Source organism: Callospermophilus lateralis, chromosome 10 (genome assembly GCF_048772815.1).
Source record: "Callospermophilus lateralis isolate mCalLat2 chromosome 10, mCalLat2.hap1, whole genome shotgun sequence".
Lineage (NCBI taxonomy): Eukaryota > Metazoa > Chordata > Mammalia > Rodentia > Sciuridae > Callospermophilus > Callospermophilus lateralis.
This window is the reverse complement of record NC_135314.1, coordinates 109,894,627-109,916,657: the sequence shown is the minus strand read 5'-3', so window position 1 is coordinate 109,916,657 and position 22,031 is coordinate 109,894,627. Positions and strand designations below refer to the sequence as shown.

The 22,031-nt window shown below is 37.5% G+C and overlaps 1 protein-coding gene across 1 annotated transcript in view; it reads right to left on the bottom strand.

Moving 5' to 3' along the window:
• Window positions 1-3,779: 3,779 nt before the first annotated feature.
• Window positions 3,780-22,031, bottom strand: part of Tiparp (TCDD inducible poly(ADP-ribose) polymerase) — a 29,515-nt gene continuing 11,263 nt past the window's right edge. Inside the window, exons 3-6 of the mRNA XM_076867364.1 lie at window positions 13,135-13,303; window positions 11,753-11,913; window positions 6,496-6,774; window positions 3,780-5,835 (exon numbers count right to left, since the gene is read on the bottom strand). Coding sequence (XP_076723479.1) covers window positions 5,388-5,835; window positions 6,496-6,774; window positions 11,753-11,913; window positions 13,135-13,303 — 1,057 coding nt within the window. The 3' untranslated portion in view covers window positions 3,780-5,387. The remainder of the gene's footprint in view (window positions 5,836-6,495; window positions 6,775-11,752; window positions 11,914-13,134; window positions 13,304-22,031) is intronic.

Below are 22,031 nucleotides of genomic sequence, written 5' to 3'. Positions count from 1 at the left end.
CCCTTTCACCTTTCCAACAAGCATTGGGAAGTTTACACACTGGTAGTGCTTTTTTTTTTAATTATTATTATGACTTTATGTTAGAAGTCTTCTGATAATCCTCCAATATAATAGGATTCCTATTACTTGGATTAGCTTCTATTGTATTTACTTTTTACTTGTAGTTGGACATAATAACTTTATTTTATTTTTATGTGGTGCATAGGGTTGAACCCAGGACCTCACACACACTAGGGGAGCACTCTACCGCTGAGCCACAATCCCAGCCCCCTTTGGATTAGCTCCTACTATGGCTGTTACAAACTACCACAAACTTGAGTCTTACAACACCATGGATTTATTTTCTCACAATTCTGGAGGCTGGAGTCCTCCAACCAAGGGGCTGGCAGGACTGTGCTCCTTCCAGGCTCAGGCAGAATCTATTGCCTTACTTTTATGGCTTTTGGAGGCCACTTGCATTCCTTGGCTAGTGGCCTCATCCCTCTCTGAAGCCAGCAGTGTAGCATCTCCCAATCTCAGCTCACAAGCGCCCTTGTGGCAACACTGGGCCCCATGGGATAATCCCCTGCTGCAATTTGAATGATTTTCCCACCAGAACTCATTTTGAGGCTTGGTCTTCAATGTGGCAGTGTTGAAAGGTGTGCAGGATACCAAGATGGAGCCCTTGTGAATGGATCCATGCTTTTTCCATGGAGATGGTTAATTCTGGTGGGAGTTTGGCCCCTCTTCTCTTTGCACAAGTCCTCTTGTCTTTTTGCTTTCGCCACCACATGACAAAGCAAGAGGCCTTTGCCAGATCAGAGGCAGTTGCCTGATCTTAAACATTCCAGACACCAGAATCTTGAGCTAAATAAATATATTTTCTTTAGAAATTAGTCTTGGATATTTTGCTATGCCAAAAGAAAATGGATCTGTCATCTCCTGCCTCGAGATAATTAACTTAATCACATATGTAAAGCCCTTTTGCCATGAGGTAACACAGGATCCCAACACAGGCTCTGGACATCTTTGTGAGCCATATTCAGTTTACTACCCTACTCTTCCTGCCACCGTGGGATAAAATCTGATTGTATCCTATGAGCCAGACGTTGTGCAGCTTTACATGCTTTCTCTCAATTTGTCTGCAAGCCAAGTACTAAAATTGTGTAAAGAGCTTTCTTGGACAGGCTGTGACTTAGCTGCACTTTCTGATAAATGACAGTAATTTATCAAAAATTGAGTAATGATTCACAAAATCTGCAATCCCACTCCTGTCGAGCACTGACTTGCACATGCCTATAAGCTAACTAAAACTGTAGCTTTAGAAAACTGTAGCCGTAAATCTATAGTCCTATTGGAAGAAATTTGCAGTTAGAAGAAATCCAACCACATTTGTAAGTGGTAGAATTGAAATTCAAACACTGGGCTCAACTGGCTGAAATCACTGAAACCAACGTTAATTAAATTTATGGTTGCTACTCCTAAATTTAACTGGACCCAGCTTAGAAAATATGACAATCTCTTGAACGAAATACTATAAAATGCATAAACTTCAAGGGGGATTTGTCAGCAAAACCTGGGTTGGGGACCAGAATCTGTCACTGATGATCAAGAAACAATTTATAAACTGACGGGTGCACGGGAATGTATTTTTATTGAATGCCTGTCATATAGTCAAGTGGCATCTGTTCAGCGCACTCTTGTCACTCATTGGTTTAAAAGGCCTTTCTTTGTGTACTGTGAAGTACTTCACAGCTCCACTGCTGAACACAGGACCTACCAAATGACAGTTCCTACACTTGAGACTTGGTAAGTATTGTAAGGGTTAGCAGCTCTTGAACATGTGGTTGACCCTCTCAACTATTTAATTTAATTAGGACTATTTTAAGATTGAAGAATAATTGAGAAATAACTAATTATTGAATTTGCCTATAGAAATAGTCAAGCCCAGTGGTTCCCAGGCTAACTGAACTCCTGAAGCACATGGGAATCATTACATCAAGAGAACTGAAGGTCTCCAGACTAAGTATGTTCCACATATCAATGTAGCTATATATGGCTGTGCTGAGTGATAGTTTGCTTAAAAAGAAGCATCCAGATCCTAGTAGCTTTTGGTCACAATCAAGTACTGTCATGAAGGTCTGTGAAATTCTGACATACTTAAAATGGTTGGGCACTGCTCCACTGGCTTGAAGAATTTAGCAGGCGTTTGTGAAACATTTCTAACACAAACACTTCCATTCATGTAGGATTAAAGCTTCAAAAGAGCTGCCATCTGACAGTTCTACAGAGGAGTTAAGTCTCCCAAAAAATATTCAAGGACTTAAAACAATGAAACAAGACCAACAATGCTGATGAAACCTTTCCATACTTACAGCCCACGAGGAACACAGGCTAGCAAGCTCCGGAGGTGGAGAGCAAGCACCCACACACTGCACACCACTAACTTGCCTGCAGTGAGCACTCAGATCTATAAACTAGAAGACTTGGTCTTTGAAACCCAAAACTACTAAGAAAAATGTACCTGGATTTTAATTTTTAAATGAATGCTATTGGTTGTTTCAAGAAGCGCTTTACAGAAGACTTTTGCATTGAAGGGTCTTGAAGTTTGAATGTTATTATCAGTCTTTTTTTAAAAAGTCTACTTCAGAGATGAGAAACTAAGCATGTGAAAGGTTATGATTTGTCCCAGACTGTGGTATAGTTGTAACTGAAGAGCTCAAGTTGTTCAAAGATCAAATATTTGCAATAAAATTGAGTGCTGTGGGTTACAATACAGGAAAAGTGCTGTATGGAATGCCCTTTGTTGAATTCCAACTAAGGAAAGAGCTAGACACATTTATAACCATCTTTTCTTAAATGAAACAAACCCTTGATTCAAACTAGCAGTACACTATTCTGATACAGTACATTAAACTGACAGCATGGTACTGGGTGTTAGTCATTTTTAGATGTTGTAAAATAAAGATTCCTCTTATTTCAGAACCTAATGCTTATTTTTATCACTAAATAATCATTTACTTAACCAAACAGGTAATGGAAAACACAATCAGGTTTTAGACTATTAATCCTAAGGCACCCAATATTTAATTCTAAGACACAAAGGAATCTTAACTACAGAACTGTAACACTGGTCTGTCTTATCTCAAGGAATTCAGGCTTTTTTTCCTAGAAACTTTTTTTTAAACAGGGTCTCACTATGTTGCCCCAGCTGTTCTTAAACTAGTTCAAGTGAGCCTCCTGCTTCAACTTCCCAAGCAACTGAGATTATAGGGGGTGCCACTGTGCCCAGCTTCCTAGAAATCTTAGCCAAAGTTTAAATGAACAATAAATTCCAGCTTTCTTAAAATGATGTAAATTATAGTCATGCTGGTAGAAGTTACCAAATACCTTTTAGTATGTTTTAAATGCATATAACCATTTCAAACTTTAGATTATTGTTCTCATTTAGAATATACAGTGCTATTGCAAAATTCTAAGCATTATGGTGAAGGGTAAAGTCCTACCAGAGGGGCTCCCATATACCAGTGAGATGACCTTAAGTTGCTGAAATCCAAAGAGTCCACAATTCCTTTTTATATTTTCTTCACAGAATTGAAGGGGACAATGGCTCACGTTTTTCTCATGCTGATATTAATGTACTTTCTGTGGATTTCCGGGGCAGTCACATGTTCTGATAGGTCTGTTCAGTCATTCAATCACACATGTGTTCATACCACCCAACAGCCAGCCAGCTAGCATTCACAGATCACCAACTATGTGGTAAATTCAGGCATAGTAAATGGAAACAAAACAACAAGTTTTTAAAGAATTACCATACTTTTATTTTTGCTTAGTTTTATTAAAAAAATAAATATGTCATAAAGCTTTTGTTTCTTTTAGGGAGAAAAAAAGGAACAGGTTTCATAAAATCAAATAAGCAATGGTAAGGTGTCTTAACTTGGAAAAGATTGGGAATCACTGGTTTAAAGTTATAACTAAATGAAAGAACATCTGCCACAGTTGCCTGTTTCATGCCAATATAGCAAACAGGGTCAACTAGGGCGAAATAAATAGCTGTGTGGAAGCCCTGTAAGTGCTTGAACAGGCGATTCACTGAGACATCAGTACAGCTATATCTTGCTTTAAATAACACAGAGGTTCCTGAAAAGTCCTAGGTAAATGAAATAACCATGAGTGTACTAGGAGAGCTTGGTGTCTAAAGGAATTCTGTGGTGAATTCTGTGAACAACCACTGCCACTCTAGTAAAGATGCAGGATTTGCTTTGCTTGAGGCGAAGCACAGCTGCTGTCTCTGAGCTGAGGCAACAGCAGTATGTTGTTCACCTTGCTGTGCTCCAGAGCTGGGCTGGGGCACAATTCCAAGTTTGTGTTTCTATTAACTGAGTAGTGTAGGACACAGCCAGCCAGGGGACCCAGCTGTACCCAGCAAGGCAGGCACAGGGCAGACTGCCACCTTTAACAGTGATTTCAATGCAACAAGTACTTCAGAGAATCTACTGTATGCAAAGCACAGTAATAAAACTTATTGGCTTGGTTACAGATGTACTTCCTCCAGGCAGGCGCTAGGTCTGGAACCCCCAAGAAGACAATACTCCTAACCCTTAATACTGGCTTTAACCAGTTAGCGGCCTTAGAACCAAGGTAGATGATAATGGAAGAGACTGAGTTTCCCAATGCTGAAGTTAACACAAGAATCTTATTTTATATAACTAGATAATGACAAATTTTGCTGGTGACATGTTTTCAAATGGTTCCTTTTTTTTTCTCCCCCGCTTTCCTAAACTTCCTCTAAACAGAACTCTGAATTCTCAGGCAAACTGCAGAACAGTTCAAGTCATTAATAGTCTTTTACTGAGTGATGTGTTTCGGTCCTGCTGACAGAAATAAGAACTTCTTTCTAGCCACCAAAATGTTATGAACTTATACTATACCAAAGTAGTGATGTTCTGGATGGATATAAGCAGGATAGTATCAGTTCCAGTCAGTTTTATCAGTGTAAGAAATAATCCTCACTTTGCTCATAGTCTCCATCTGACTTGGCCAAACTACTATCAGACCCAAGCAGCATTTGATTAGCTAAGTTGTTGGTTTCTTTTTCTTTTGTTTCCAAATGCTTCTAATAATATTGCTGCCTATATGTACAAGTGTGAATGGAGAGTATGTAATCTTTAGTCTTTTCCACACTGAGTACACTAACAATTAGTAAATAATTAAACAATAAGTGGTCATTTTAAAATCTGTTTTTCTTTTTTAAAAAAATTACATTTTCTAGCACTTAAAAAAATGGGTCTGAAAAGTGCCCTATTACTGTCCAATGCTGTTCCCTACCCAGTCCCATCCATTCAAAACCTGCTACAAATGCTGGATTGAGTTCATATCAAATAATTTAGCAGTACCAAGGTTTTTCAAATGGAAACAGTGTTACTGACTTCTTCATATTGGATAACAAAATAAGGATAACTCTGATCATCATTAAAAATGACAAAAATCTGAGGCTCAAAGAAATTATCCACACAAGAGTCATAAAGGTCACTGGTGACGCTGCCAGGATTGACAGGAGGGGGCCTTCTCATGCCATGACTACCCATTGTGTATCTGCCAGTCAGCACTTTGGCCAGAAACATGAAATGGACGCCTTTGGAAGATTTCTTAGAAAAGTTATGAGAGTAGCTTGCCTTCTTTGCAAAATAACTGCCTTGTCCAAACATTGTAGCATGCTTTCCACAGACTCGAGGGTCAAAGTTGTGCTTGCAGATTCCATCTACCACATCCTGGGATGTTCCATGAAATAAATGTCTCTCATTTATTATTCTGTCACGGCCAAACATTTTCCGGTTCATATATTCCTTTTTCCTAAGGCAAAAAGTGAACAGAGAAATCAGAAGGAAATAGAGATCAATTTAATAAGCATGATGTATTTGCACACTTTTCTTCATGATTTCAAGGAAGAAAAGTACTAATGTAGGTATCAAAGGAAAGATGCCATCAAAGATCATATTAAAAGTTTAAACTGAGCTTTTCCTTTCCAGAAAAGTCCCTATCCTTCCTTCTTCACTAACCACTTGCTTTCTTTTCCATTTCCCACTTGCTTTCTCTTCCATTTCAAATCCAGTTTGTGCTTTACGTTCCTCAGGTTCCCTTCCTTGTCTGAGCTTCCTCAGTCTGCATAGGTTCCCTCTGTACTACATTAGCTTGTCTGCTGAAGTGAGGGGCAGCACAATAGAGATTAAGAGCAAGGACTCTGGGGCTCAACTGCTCAGTTCAAATTCTAGTACTGCATCTTATTAGCTGTGTGACCTAGGGCAAGTTGGCAAACTTTACTACTGTTCACCTTCCTCTCTGCAAAAAGTAATTTGTAATGATCCTATATATAGGTTTGTTATGGATCGTATATGAACTAATATGTGGGAAAATACAAACATTAAATTATATGTAGGTGTTTATTACATTCTGCACTTGATATTAGCTACATTAAGAAAAGCTCTCAGGGAACTTTTCACATCTCTGACTCACCTTTTATATTTCTCCCAAAGAAACTGATTTTGGACTCTCAATATTTGCAAAATTCTATATTTAAATTCAGGCACAGTTTTATGAAAAAGGTTGTAAATGATTCGGTAACTTTTGTCCTCTGCAGAAACAGGCACTTGGATGAAGTCCTGAGATGGATGCATATAAATCCAAGTTTCAGGGTAAAAGTTTGCTGAGGTGACGCCATCTGGGCAGATGATTTGTGATGATGAACTTGCTTCAAGAGGTGGAGGAGCCTGAGTGGGAACTCCACCAAGTGTCCTAAGATGGAGAAGGAACATTCATGTAAAACAACCAGAAATAAATACATTTCACATTATAAGTGCTCTATATTATAACTTGTATGGCTTAAATGCTTGTTTAAAAAACAAAAATATTCTTCATTTGAAAGAAAAGACAAAAACAAACACACCCCACTGCCTGTACATGGATAACCTATTATTAGCGTCTTCCTGGCCTCCTCCCTGTGGAGAAGTTCTGGAATGTACTGCTGCAGGGCAAATAAGCAAGGGCCAATTTACGAGTATCTCTGCTTTTGAATCCTCCTGGAATCCTCTTTTCTATATGGTTAAAGAAACTTTGTTTCAAGGGAGAATTCTATGGAGTGATGATAATTTGTATGCTTTATTGGAACTCTGCTTATACTAAGCAGAAGAGATTATCGCTAAAGGTTGTGTTGGGCAGATGATGAAAGGGGGTTTATTTCTGAATAAAAAGAAAAATCATGAAGTAGGCACTGAAGGCTGACAAGTATCTGAAATTTCTCTCACTTTTTAAGATTACAAATAATGAAGCCCACCACTATATTCAAAATTTATAGCTTTGGGTGCGATTAAGATGGATCTAATTACCTAGACTAGAGAGCATATCCCAGAACCTTTATATTCAGTTGTTACTTTGAAGGATGACTTCAGATAAGTAGCAGCTTTGATAAGTTACTTACCCCTGCCTAAATGCTTAAACTTCTATCATTTTGTAGCCAATTCTGTTCAAAACAGAGGAAAAAGGAAAGACACAGAAACTAAGGAAATCGTGACCCTGAGACCGTCTCAGAGTCAGGATACTGTCACACTCCTTCACACACAGTGCTTTCACAAGGAAGCCATGTCTGCCAAAGGGATTAGGAAGCTTTATGACACAGAGGCTACAGCTGTGTGTGAACGTGCACCTCAACTCCAAAAGCAGATCCTACCATCACCCTCACCTTCACCATGGTCACCAAACATTTTATACAGTATTGCTGTCACAATTAATTCTGCAAGATCACTTAGTTATCCACACTTTTCAAAAATAAAAACTGAGGTTCAGAGAGGTTAAATAATTTGCCCTAAAACAGCTACCAAAGAGCAAAGAGGATTTAAATCCATGCCTGTGCGCAGTTTCTAAACTCGGACTCTTTCCATTTCTATATATTTCACAATTTATACTTTTTTAAAAAGGCTAGAAAGTGATAGATGGGTATTAGGATCCCAATTCCATGTGCCTGCCTCTCACTACTACTACTGTATCATAGTATGTTCACAGTAAGAGATGGCTCATTAAGAAGCTAAAACTAAGCCAGGTATGGTGGCACTCGCCTGTAATCCCAGCAGCTGGGGAGGCTGAGGGAGGAGGATGACCAGGGATTCAAAGCCAGCCTCAGCAACTTAGCAAGGCCCTAAGCATCCTAGAGAAACCCTGTCTCAAAATAAAATATAAAAAAGGCTGGAGATGTGGCTCAGTGGTTGAGTACCGCTAGGTTTGACCCTTGGTACCAAAAAAAAAAAAAAAAAAGCAGCAGCAGCTAAACTATGGATGCATAACTAACTGCCTTCTCCAGTCCCACCTTGGTCAAGTAAGCAGCTATGCTTCCAAGTCCCTTTGTGAGAGAGTTCTGAGTGAGTAGATACAGGGCAAAATCCTTCAGGTGCATGAAGTTCAGGACAGATTTAAAGTGGTGCTGGCATCTCCACTTTCATGACAAAAGGCACACAGATCTTATCCTCTGGGGCATTTTCTCAAGATCCCTGATAGATTCCTTTGGAGCCTCAGTAGAGGTACATTTTTCTGGTACCATGACCCATTTTCCACTGGTACATTTTTCTAAATATAGGTCCCACTGCTTTAATCAAAATCTCAAAGGTCTGTAACTCCTTAAAAAGCTATCACTGTTCTACAGGAATAGCAGGAAAGCACAGAATGTAAGCCCTTTATTTTTAGCCCCTCTCTTCCTATTCTCTACAGGTTTAAGTCCCAGCCCACCAGGTTTTCCACTATTGTCAGGGGTTGAAGTCACAACAAAGGTTTCTGGGTTAAGAAGGAAGGTAATAGTCTCCCCCAAACACTATGACCAAGAAAGATTACAGACTGCCTCAGCCTGTACTGAAAATCTAACAATGAGAATGCTCCTCTTTTCTCTGCTACAATTCCTGCCCCAAAACCCATTCCATAAAACGAGAACTTCACATATCTCTTAAAAGGTCTGCTATTTACTTCTTGAAGATGAGCCAGGGCAAATAAACCTTGTATATCTTAAAATGTTAAATTCGATTCTATGTGTGGTTAGCATCCATTCCCGCCATAGGTGCTTACTTTTAACAAGATAACATCCTAACTGGACTAAAACACAGATGCATATATGTCTGACAGACTTCTATACTCTAATTACTTGTAGGTTAAAAAAACATACTAAGCAAAGCCACAAATGCACCTGTATTTTCTAAAAATGCTGTTTCTACTCAGCTCATGGAATTCCAATGATATACTGCATGCTTCACAGTGCTGTACCGGCCTTCTTGAAAGAGGCAAAGTTAAAACTGTATTGAACTAATACTCGAGGGCCTCCTAAAAATGGGTTTTCAGAACCCAAGGGTCACCTTTTATCACTCTCCTTCTCTCCCTTCCCCAATTTGAAAGACATTTTCCAAACCTACTTCAGTAAAGAAATCAAAATTAGCTCATTTTACTCTTTTGGGTGAGGAGTCAAAGAAACTGTATTAGGCCTTCTCATGATCATAAGAAGGGATTGCACAGGACAAATATCATTTCAGCTTCAAGAAATGAATCCCCAAGCATACCCTAAATCTGAGATTTAGTTTTTTTTTTTTTTTTTTAACCATCTTGGCTCAAGTGTTCTAAAAATATTAAAGAAAAAGCCTCTTGTTATCAGCCCTATTAAAAGGCAACAGGGAAGCCCCTTTAAAAAAAAAAAAAAAAAAAAGCTGAATTTGTAGAAAATAAGTCAGTCTCCCTCCCGATTGTAGCATTTCCAATTCTTTTTTCTTTTTTAATTTTTTTTATGTGTGGTGAGGATCGAACCCAGGGCCTTGCACATGCTAGGTGCTCTACCACGGAGCCCCAGCCCAAGTCCACATTTCTAATTCTTAAGACATCTCTGATTCTTTGATAGTTTTGACCTGTTTCACCTGTTTTTCTTTGATCCTTTGCATTTAATAACATGTAAATGCAGAGGACAAAATAAAACTCTCTCTGGCTAAGACCATTGCCTTTGGAATTTGCTCCTGGAATCTGTTTTTGGAACCAGTCTCCCTCATATTCTCCCAGCTTGGCTAGTCTGAGTGTCCAGCAGCCCCTGACCCGAGGGCAGACAGGATTGTTGGATTTATCCATTCCACTCTGGTGAACTTGCTGTTCCTCTGCTCTTTTCTTGCTGAAGCATCTACCTAATCACTGATTTGCTGACCTCTTACTTTATACTTGATTATCACTGATTCAGACAGGAAGACTAAAATAGAAAATTTTAAAAAGAAAAAGGGAAAGTAACTTTTTTGTTCTCTTTTAAGCCAATATTATAAATACAGTAAAGCCATTTGTGGCATTAGTTCCCCTACTGCTTGTATTACTCTATAGTTTATACTTTAAAATTTAAAGTAAGTATTTCATAACTGCTTATATTAGGATTGAAACAAATGGATTGTCACCGTTTATTAAAACTTTCCCAACAACATAGCACCTGAATGAGCATTTTTACCCTCACATAGAAGCTACATCTTGCTGAACTGGCTCATCAAGGCCAAGCTGCTGGTCTCACTAATGAGTTCTACTGTCTCACCAAGAGGACCACTGTTTCTAACTATTGCATGCTGACACTGGCTCCAACTGTGCTGGTGAAATCCCAGAAATAGCATTTTTACTGGTTCTAAAAGGAAAAAGAAAAGGAGCAGAGGACAAGAAACAAACCAACAACAACAACATCAAAAACAAAAACCCTGCACAAATAAAAATTTTCACATTTGGACTGCACAGAAAGCAGTATACTTGACCAAAGTCAATATATATTTCTAAAATTGGTCTTATTATAAATTTCTTATGAATACTGACATTGCAGGGGTTAGGTATCTGTATTTTGTTTTCAACATTCCCCTTGCAATCCCAGAATTAGATCAAGATTCTATCATAATGACTTGGGGAAAACATAGGGCTTGAAATAAAAACACTAGGAATATAAAAATAGCACCTTCACCTAAAAGATGGGATGAAACCAACCAACAGTATTCTAGATTCCAAGTAAATAAAATCAAATAAACCTAGTATCACTTTTAATGTTAGGATACATTTGAGTATATGATCTCCTAGAGATACAACTTTCAAAGATGGCCAGACTAATGGTAACATGCCCATCTTTTGGTACCTATTAAGATGTACCAATGGGATATCTGGCAAGGGGAGGAAGAAATGGCACTTGGGACAATGGAAGATCTTATCTACAATTTAGAAAGTTGACTACACTCTTAGGATATAGGACATAAAATTTTAGTATTTTTAAGAAAATATGCTTTACTTAGCAAATGAGAAAGTAAGTTATTTGAAAGGGTGAATTTTTCCAACTAAAATTCACTTAAGGAAGAAAGAATGGAGATCACCACCTTGTGGGACTCTACCCAAATGCTGATGGTGTAACTGGGGTAGAAGTAGTCTTGAAACATCAAAGGTGATCCTCATAGAAAGGAAAACTCAATCTTCCCCGAAGAAATGCAAAGTCTCTGCCTTATTCCAAACATCATTACTTTTAGTTGTGAGGAAAATGTTAACTCTGCTTCTCAACTTTAAAAAAATCCAATAGGATACATCCTATTTTCAATGTTAATTGTAGCTTACCTGAACTCGATATATTGGAGAATTAAATCAAAGAATAATTCAGAATTTCACATTCTTGAAGTAACAACCAAGATACTTAATTTAAAATGTTTCACTGGCATTCAGAAGTACATTTATACGAGACTTTCCATTGGACACTTACTGTAAATATGGAAGCATAATAAAACAGGAGCGAAAAAGTGGTCTCCTTTTTATTTCTCTCCTGAAGAATGAGTTATGGAGAATGTAGTGGTTGTTCCACATCATAAATCGGACCTCTTTCAGACCCCGAGAGTTGGCTTCTTCAATCAGTCGAATAACAGACTATGGAGTAGAAAACAGGAGGTAAAGAGAAAGAAGTTAATAAACAATCACTATAAAATATGAAAACAGTTAACCTCACTGTTATTGCCAGAGGAATTTCAACAATGTAGAATGGATCAAATTCATTTCCTTTATATATAGGATCTCCCCTCAAAGATACAGAGTAAAAATATACTCCCTATTGAGAAGAACACAGATTTCTACCTATGAAACACAGGAGGCCCATGGCACTTCCTCTATTGTGTTTTCCACCTTAATGATGTCCTAGAGATTTTTTTTTTTTTAATCTTTCTTAAGGAAATTTTCAGAAGGGGAAGTAAGTATCAAAAGTTCAAAAACACCAATTAAGTTTCAAATCTGAGAAACCTCTGATCGGTAGAACACAGGAAGAGTTTAAGTTTTCTAAGAATACGTTTTAAACAGGCTATTTATTACTCTCATAGATAAATGAAGGCAAAATCTAGTGATTACTTAAAAGAATAAGAAAATTTTAGTTCAATAACACTAAATAAGGTAGAGAAGTTCTCTCATTCTGCAATGCTGAAAAGAAGTAATCAAATTGAAGAAGTCAGATCTGTGGAATATGAAATTAGTCTCTAAAGTTCACTTCAGGGTGTTTTGATGCCAGGTTGTCATTCAGAAGCAATGTAAAATATTGTTTTAAAGCCTTCTTTGTAACTGATGAGCTAGTTTCACTATCTCAGACAAAGAATGCATGAGCACATAGGACAAAATTCCAAATAAATTTATATTATTGCCTGACCACAGCTTAATAAACAATTTTAAGTACTTCTTTCAGATACCTGAGAGTGACTGTTTTTCTCAGGCTTCTGAAATGTTAAGTGTTTAACACTTGATCTAATCTCTGTAAATCCAGGAGGCAGACACAAAGTTACACAAATTTTCATCTCATTAAAATCATTCTAATTGCACCAAGTCTAAATACTTTATCATGATAGTACAAAGATTCTGGGGAGAGCATTTTAGTTCTCTGATAATAGTAGCATTCTGTGTATGAATTTCAGATTAATGAAAATAAACACATTTTCAGAAAAATGGAGAAAAGTTTTACCTGTATCAAAGACTCTTATATCAAGAAGCTCTGTAATTATGACCTGTAGTTCTGCTTAGTCATTGTCAGAAAGGAAGAATAATATAACAGAGAAAAACAAAAACAAAACAAAACGGTTTTTTTTTTTTTTTTAAAGATCATGTAAATACCTCAGGATATTCTCTCCATCCAAAGTGGTCTCTACAGAAGAATTTCCAAACTGTGTGGTAAATAGAGTTGACATTGCATGAGGATGGTGTGGATAGCCTTCGTAGTTGGTCAAATTCAGTTGTTTCATACACATTCATGGCATTCAAATCTGCCCAAAATTCTTGTCCTCTAAAAAGACCCAAGAAAAAACTGCTAAATAGAAATATCCATCTGAGTGGAAATTAAAATATCTAGTACAGCCTGTTGTAGGATTTTTAAAACTTGCTTTACTTGGAATAAAAAGATATTCTTGGTTGTTTTCTCAGTATCCATTTTCTAAATGCCCTTGCCTAATAAGGGCCAAAACACCCAGGCCATAGAGTTATGGTAGAATTGTCAACAGCATTACTGGCCTAAACTAATCAATATAATTCCATATTCCAGTTCCCAGCAAGGTGAGTCAAACCCTGAGTGCAGGTAATCTGGATGTCAGTCTGAGAATGAAGCTGATATAGACATTCAAAAAGAAAACAAAATTTCTCTGGAAACTAAGCCAACATTCCTAATCTACCCAAAACCAATACTGTGTTTTATTTTTGAGTAGAAAAAAATGTTGGCAAAACATGAAGAGAAGATGATGATTTTGGATTATTGTGAGGGTAACTCTGAGAATATTTTGCCATTTTGTTATCTGGTCTATAACTGTTGAATCAGCCCTTTCCAAACATCACCATATTGCTGGCAGGGGAAGTCCCACTACAAAATTAGTTTCATTTAAAATTTAATTTATAATGCATGACCCAATTAAAACATGTATTTACTTTTCCTCTTTTTTTAGTTTGAGACACAGGTCTTGCTAAGTTGCTTAGGGCCTCGGGAAATTGCTGAGGCTGGTTTCAAATTTGTGATCCTCCTGCCTCAGCCTCTCAAATCACTGATTACAGGTGTGTGCCACAGCACCAGGCTTGTATTTACTATTTTTTTGGGGGGAGGGACAGGGGTATACTGAGGATTGAACTCAGGGGCACTAAACCACTGAGCCATATCTCTAGCCCTATTTTATATTTTATTTAGAGACAGGGTCTCACTGAGTTGCTCAGCACCTTGCTTTTACTGAGGCTGGCTTTGAACTCCAGGCTTTGATCCTCCTTCTCAGCCTCCCAAGCCACTCACTGGGAGCCGCTGGGATTACAGGTATGCACCACCACACCTGGCTGTATTTACTTTTTTTTTTTTTTAATATTTGTATTTATTTTTTTTTTTTATGTTGTGCTGAGGATTGAACCCAGTGCCTCACACAGGTGAGGCAGGCACTCTAGCACTGAGCCACAACTCCAGCCCCCTGTATTTACTTTTTAATTAAACATTTCATCTAATATTTGACACTTGGCAAAGTGTCCATTTTCCTCCTCTCTTTATTAAGTATGCTTGAAAATTTCCCTAAGCAAATATAAAAAATAAAATACATTAGAAAATAACATCATAGCTATCAACAAGATAATTAAGTTCCTGAATACGTTCCTCATACTCTCCCTTCTACTGAACATTTCTAAATGGTTGTCTACAAAACTCGGGATACCCCAGAATGAGCAGTATTCAGAACAACTGGGACATGTAAAATTCAGGTGTTGGGCCTAAATTATTTTCCCAAATAACTTAGTTCCTTGCTGTAATTCATGATTTTGGAAAGTGTATTAAAATTTTTATCTGCTTGCTTTGTTGGTTAGTGCATGTTTGGTGTACTCATTTGAAGGACTGTGACATATTCTGTACAGAAATAACTCTGGTGTGAATGTCTGAAAAACACTTGGTTACTGACTGCAGCCTCACAACAATCCTTTGGAGCACTAAGGAAGGTGCTGAAGTAATAGCACAAAGCCTTCCAAACTTACTACCAAGGCTCTCCCTTTTCCTCATGAATGCCTACTAACATCTCTTAATACCCCTGACAAATGTCAAGGAAAATCTACTTCTCGCCCTTCATCCTGATGTAATTTGTAAGTCAGGTTCTCTATGAAAACAATTCAGGCTAAATGCCCAATTGATGTTACCAAAAAAAGCACATAACTTATAAAAAGAAATATATTTATTTAAAAAATCCCTAAATAGTAAGATGTGGTCTTTTTATTTTTATTAAGCATAGACAATAACATATAGCTTAAATCACATTTGGTCACTGTTTTGTTTAAAATGACTTACAGTAAATAGTTATAGCTAATTTAAAAGGGAAAATGTTTCTGGGAAATCCTAAAAAAGAGAAAGAAAGAAAAAAGAAAAACTCTGAAATTTGGAACTCCTATGCCAAACCCCACATCAAATTGCCTTAAATAATTTTTATGGGCTTTAGGAGACCATGATGTTATAATTGAGAAGAGAAAGACAAATCTTTCCCTGTCTTAAGGCCATTTCGGGTTTCTAACCACATTTGTCTCCTTTAAGCTTATTTCTCATCAAAAGTTCCCCATTATAAGTTAACAAATCCTATTTCCTTTAGGAGTTTTTAGAACAGCAGTCATTACGTTAACACGCATAAAACCAATGTTTTTTGCTGTTTAAGTATGAGATTTCATTTTGGACATCATGCTAGCAATTTCTATGCACGCCTGTATTATTGAAACTTCACAGATAATGATTTGCATGAGAAAGACATCTACAACTGCAGCTTTTGCTACATTCTCTGTGAATTTCAGTCCTTTGGGCATTATGAAATTTCTATGACAAATCCTAATTTACTACAATCAACTGTTCTTTGGGTTGACGGATTAAAGTACTATTTTAGCTGTATTTGATTTTCAATGTGCAGTTCTAGACCTAACAGAGGCAAAATAACAAATTTGAAAAACATTAAATTATCCTTTTTATAAAATTAATTTTACCACCTGCTTCCCTTAAACAGGGAATGCTTTAAAAATACAAAGCCAAGATTTTCCTCCACAATTTGCATCAGTATAAACGTGTGCATTACTGTTGCCCAACATTCAACATTTACCATTCTTCTTTATCAAACTACTGCTTCCTATTATCAGAAAGCAGTTGTGAGTCACCTATGTGTAGTAATGCTAATGGTGGGATGAATCAGGCAATACATAATGAATTAAACAGATGTAGTCCCTGCATTCCAGGGGCTTCATGAGAGGAATAGTTAACACAGTATAAAACCAGAAGCAGTTTATTTGCCTATCTAAACTCATCAGTGGTAAATACATAAAAGAGAATGAGAGGAAAAAGAATAGACATGCAACATTATGGGAAAGAAACTAGTTACTGGTGTCCAGGAATGGATAAAACTCAGGAAAGTAAGATGCTTCACTTATTCAACCAAGAAAGCTTTCTGTAAGAGAAAAGAATTTTAGGAATTTAAATATTAGGAAACATCAATGGTGAGTAAAAGGCTGTATCAAAGAACAAGAATAGTTTTCCAAGCACTTTGCTTCTCCTAAGAAGGGAGTAGTTCAGACAGCCAAGGAGGAGACCTTTTGAACAGGGTAACTAGGGTACATAAGAAAATGTGAACCAGGGTGTAACAGGCATGTGAGAGATGTCAGGCCATGAGTTAAGGAGTCTGCCTTCTCAGAATCTTCAGGTGGAGTATTATGAGCATTGAGCAGATAGGGACAAAGGGTCAAAGTAGTAAATATAGAGTGTGTGGAAACTGTGCAAGAGAAACAGTGCTAGAGATTGGAGAGTGTAGGAGCAGTGAGGGTGGTCTTTGTAAAAGCACGGTGCAGGGCTGGGATTGTGGCTCAGAGGTAGAGTGCTTACCTAGTATGCTTGAGGCACTGGGTTCGATCCTCAGCACCACATAAATATAAAGATATTGTGTGTACCTACAACTAAAAAATAAACATTTAAAAAAAAAAGCAGGGTGCAATAATTCTGGATAATAATTCTATCTGGTCTGAGGACATTCCTACTTCTAGATGACCAGAAAGAAGTAACGGAGATAGTCACTACATAGATCAGTTTAGTTTTCGCTAAATATATCATGTGGCTAAATCAATCTATTTTGTTTTACCTCAGATTTAATCCTACTATGAGTCAGGGGAGAAAAAAGCCAAAACCTTGCTTTTGCTATAAAGAATGGACTGGAACTGCTGAAATATTAACCATTGTTTTCACAAGCTTTGCCAACTAACACACCACCACACATACACTTTAAGAATCCAGATACAAGCCTCATTTAAAATTTTGAAAAGGGCACCCATTCTCATAATTTAGATATTTTGGGACAGTGTTTCTCTTCTTACTCAACAAATATCTTCACATACTAATTAGGCCAACATCTTCCAACACATATTACCAATATACAGAGCTCCAACACCCACACTAAGTCAGAAGTATTCCCCACACATCTTCTTTTTTTGTTTCAAATACTAAAAGAAACTGAAAGCCTACAATAAGGACAGGCAGCTGGAATGAGAATCAAAACCAATAAAGAAACAGGTGTTGAATGAAACAGAAATCAGTACACCACTACTTACTAGGAGATAGACAGTTCCTAAGTTTATGCATTTGGGAGCTCAGGAAAGAACATAACCACTGTAGGCAATAGTATTTGAATACCAAAAGGAAATGTGATCATTTTTAAAGCTAAAATAATCTTAAGTAGACACATGATTAGGTAGTGGGCTACATACTGGGGATAGGAGAAAAAAGGTAAAAGGCCACAGAGCGCTAGCTAGTCTAGCAGGAAAAGCAAACCCTGTGGCATATATGAAACATGGCCTACAGGTCTGGGAACAACTCAGAAGCAGATGCCTTACCTCTGCTGAGAGAGGTGACAGGAAGGGTGGTCAAGGGACATCCCAGAGTAGATGAAATGTGTGTCCAGTCTAGTCAATCACCAGGAAGACAGGGGAGGCCTGGCCCTACAGGTAGTGACTAACATGCACAAGGAGCGTGTTTGAGAAGCAATGTGGCTCATATAGACGGTCAGGGTGTCCACAGGTAGAGGAAGTAAGACAGAGACTGAACTGGAGAGTCTGGCTGGGCCAGGTAAGGAATGGCTGAGCTGGATGCAGTGGCACACGCCTGTAATCCCAGCAGCTCGGGGGAGGCTGAGACAGGAGGATGGTGAGTTCAAAGCCAGTATCAGCAACGGCGAAGCACTAAGCAAGTCAGTGAGACCCTGTCTCTAAATAAAATACAAAATAGGATTGGAGATGTGGCTCAGTGGTTGAGTGCCCCTGAGTTCAATTCCCATTACCAAAAAAAAAAAAAAGGAATGGCTGAGTGCTGGAGGTGAAGAGATCATTACTAGACCCTGTGAACAGCAGGAATCATGGGTGGATGTTCAACAACTTCCACACTTGCCTTTTATAAGGGTCATTCCAACAGTGGTGATGTGGAGGACTAATTTATTAATATTTGGCAAGGGAGGATAAGAAGAGGTGAGGAAAGAGACTCGTTTATTTATTGATATTTATTCTATGCTTAGCTATTTTATAGCTATTACAACTGCACACAAGACAAATGATCACAGAGGACTAAGGAGGCAACTGCAGGGGTGATTTGCAAAGTATTTAAGAGGACCAAACCTCCCGAAAGGCAAGTACATTTGGGGAAGAGCACATAGAGTCCAGGATGTGTCCCACATCTCCAATCTAGGTGACTGGATAATGGTGCCATTAAGTAAAACAGAAATTACAAGAGGCGGAACATGTTTAAGTGGGAAAATGATGTAAATAAAATATAGAACTCAGACTTCAGCAAAGGCCAATTAAGTATAAACTTTTCTGAATACCATTCTAGTTAGTTTTAACCAGATCAGTTAGACTTTGGAAACTTGGCATCCTGCCTGTAAGAGTAAACTGGTTTCTACAAGGATAAACCTGTGACCTTGAACTATTAACATACCCTAATAAACTAACCAGTCACAATTAGTAGGTCTTATTTTATTACTATGATATAAAGTGAAAATGTCTCCCCACACCAACAGTCACAACCATAGAATGATTAAGTGCACTTTGGAGAGTATTCAGACTCTTCTGCTACTGGCTGGAGACAGGCTTGGCAGATGGGATATGTTTACTGCTGCTAAAGAAATTTCACAGGCGTACAAAATATAGTAGACTTTTGATACCTGGCTTTGATGTTTCAAAACTCATTTAGTAATGCTGGGCTATATCTGGCAGCTTATACATCCCCTTCACATATGTTACAAATTGATGAGAATCAAAGCCATGGTATATACAATACCAACATTTTGTGAAAGCAGTGTAGTTACTAAACCTCACAGAACTATATACTCATAACTTTCTGCTTTGGAAGCATAGTAACTGACAATTATTCTGTTACTAATAAAGACTTTTGCTAACACTGCCTCAAACAAATAGAACAAAACTGTTGGAGGAGGTAATAAAACTTATTTATAAATGCTTACATTCAGGGGCTGGGGATATGGCTCAAGTAGTAGTGCACTCGCCTGGCATGCGTGAGGCACTGGGTTTAATCCTCAGCACCACATAAAAATAAAATAAAGATATTGTGTCCACCTAAAGCTAAAATATATATATAATTTTTTTTTAAATGCTTACATCCAGTGCAACATCTTTCCATGTTCACCAGAGGTTAAGACTCTAATTTCTATACAACAACATTGGCTCTTGGTAACAACTGGACTTTTCCCCTTTTCATCTGTAAGTAGCTGCAGACAGACATACTCATATATCAATACTGGGAGTTTATATCAGTATACTTATGGATCTCAGTAGTTATGGGCAGACTAAGAATCAAATGTTAACTGAATTAAAATCGGCCTACCTCTAAGAAAAGACCCTGATTGATCGAATTACCGAGGTTTAGATCACTTGGTAAAACTATTAACATAAAAACCTGAATTATGGGGGGCTGGGGATGTGGCTCAAATGGTAGCGCGCTCGCCTGGCATGCGTGCGGCCCGAGTTCGATCCTCAGCACCACATACAAACAAAGATGTTGTGTCCGCCGAAAACGAACTAACTAAATAAATAAATATTTATTTATTTAAAAAAAAATTCTCTCTCTCTGTCTCTCACACTCTCTCTAAAAAATAAATAAATAAATAAAAAGATCTGTGCCATTAATGACCAGTTTTCACATCTGTTAGCTTAAAAAAAAAAAAAAAACCTGAATTACGGATTTAGCTCATCTTTCTAAATATCTCAATAAAAGACTTGGGGGTAGGTAACAGTATTAAATGCAAATCAAAACTACTCAAAGATTTCATCTCACTCCAGTCAGAATGGCAATTATCAAGAATACAAACAGGGGCTGGGATTATGGCTCAGTGGTAGAACACTTGCCTTACATGTAAGGCCCTGGGTTTGATCTTCAGCACCACATAAAAATAAATAAATAAATAAATAAATAAATAAATAAATAAATAAATAAATAAATAAAATAAGGGTATTGTGTCCATCTACAACTAAAAATTATTTTAAAAAAAGAATACAAGCAACAATAAATGTTGGCAAGGATGTGGGGGAAAGGGTACACCTCATACATTGCTGGTGGGACTGCAAACTGGTGCAACCATTGTGGAAAGCAGTATGCTGATTCCTCAGAAAATTGGAAATGGAACCACCATTTGACCCAGCTATCTCACTCCTTGGTTTATATCCAAAGGACTTAAACAAATCAGCATACAGTGATATAGCCACATCAATGTTTATAGCAGCTCAATTCACAATAGCCAAACTATGGAACCAACCTGGATGCCCTTCAACAGATAAATACATGTGTGGTACATATACACAATGGAATATTACTCAGCCTTAAAGAAGAAATGAAATTATGGCATTTTCAGGTAAATGAATGGAGCTGCAGAAGATTATGTTAAGCAAAATAAGTCAATCCCCCCAAAACAAAGGTCTATACACAGATGCTAATTCACATTGAGGGGGGCTAGGGAAAAATAGAGGTACTCTGCTTTAGGCAGAGGGGAGCAAAGGGAGGGGAGTGGGTATGGGTGTAGCAGGATAATAGGACATTATTACTCTATGTACATATATGATTACATGACAGGTGTGATTCTACATCATGTATAACCAGAAGAATGAGAAGTTATACTCCATTTATAGATGATGTGTCAAAAATGCATTATATTTTCATGTATAACTATTTTTAGAACAAATTTTTTAAAATTTTTAAAAATGATTAGATAAAATTCTGGCTGTTGTGTTCTATTGCCTTGGTCCCTCCTGGAACATTGTGGAAGCAGGTGAATTTCTGAGAAGACAGCCAGTTACTGAGAGGGACACTATCTGGAATCATATTTATCTGTCTGCTAAACCCTATGTCTGATTTACAAAATGTGAGACATTTAAGCTATTGTATTCAAGTCATTCCAGAAGAGAATAGAAAAAAAGAATAAGAAATAGGAGAGAAAGGGGAAGTAGGTAGTTTCCTAAATGAAAGAATATCTGATTTTTTACATTTTTGTAATTGCATATTCTCCAGAAGAATGAGGTATCTAAACAAACATATAACACAGCTAGCACAGCTTATTCTCAAAAAGCTTTGGTACTAAGGCACTGGCCATCAAATTCATGAGAATGTTTTGTTAACCAGCTAATAAGTAAGGCCATATGTTGAACCCCCTACCCACCACTGCCACACATGCAACCACTGAAAGCAATTACATTACCACACAAGGAAAAGAGACTGTTAGGCTGTTTTTTTGTTTTTTTTTTTTTTTTTAATTATAAAAGTACAGATCAATGCAAAAGAACACATATCCACAAAATGCTTTCTAACAAGATGTTAATAAATCTGAAATCTTCTGTAAGTCTTAAATAAAAATTATACTTACGAGACTAGAAGACTCACTGCTACCTATTTATGAAGTCATGGGATTAAATTTTGTACCCTGAAGATACCAGAAATATCATACAGTCTTAACTGTGATCCAAGTTCAATCACATGTCCTGAAACTTGT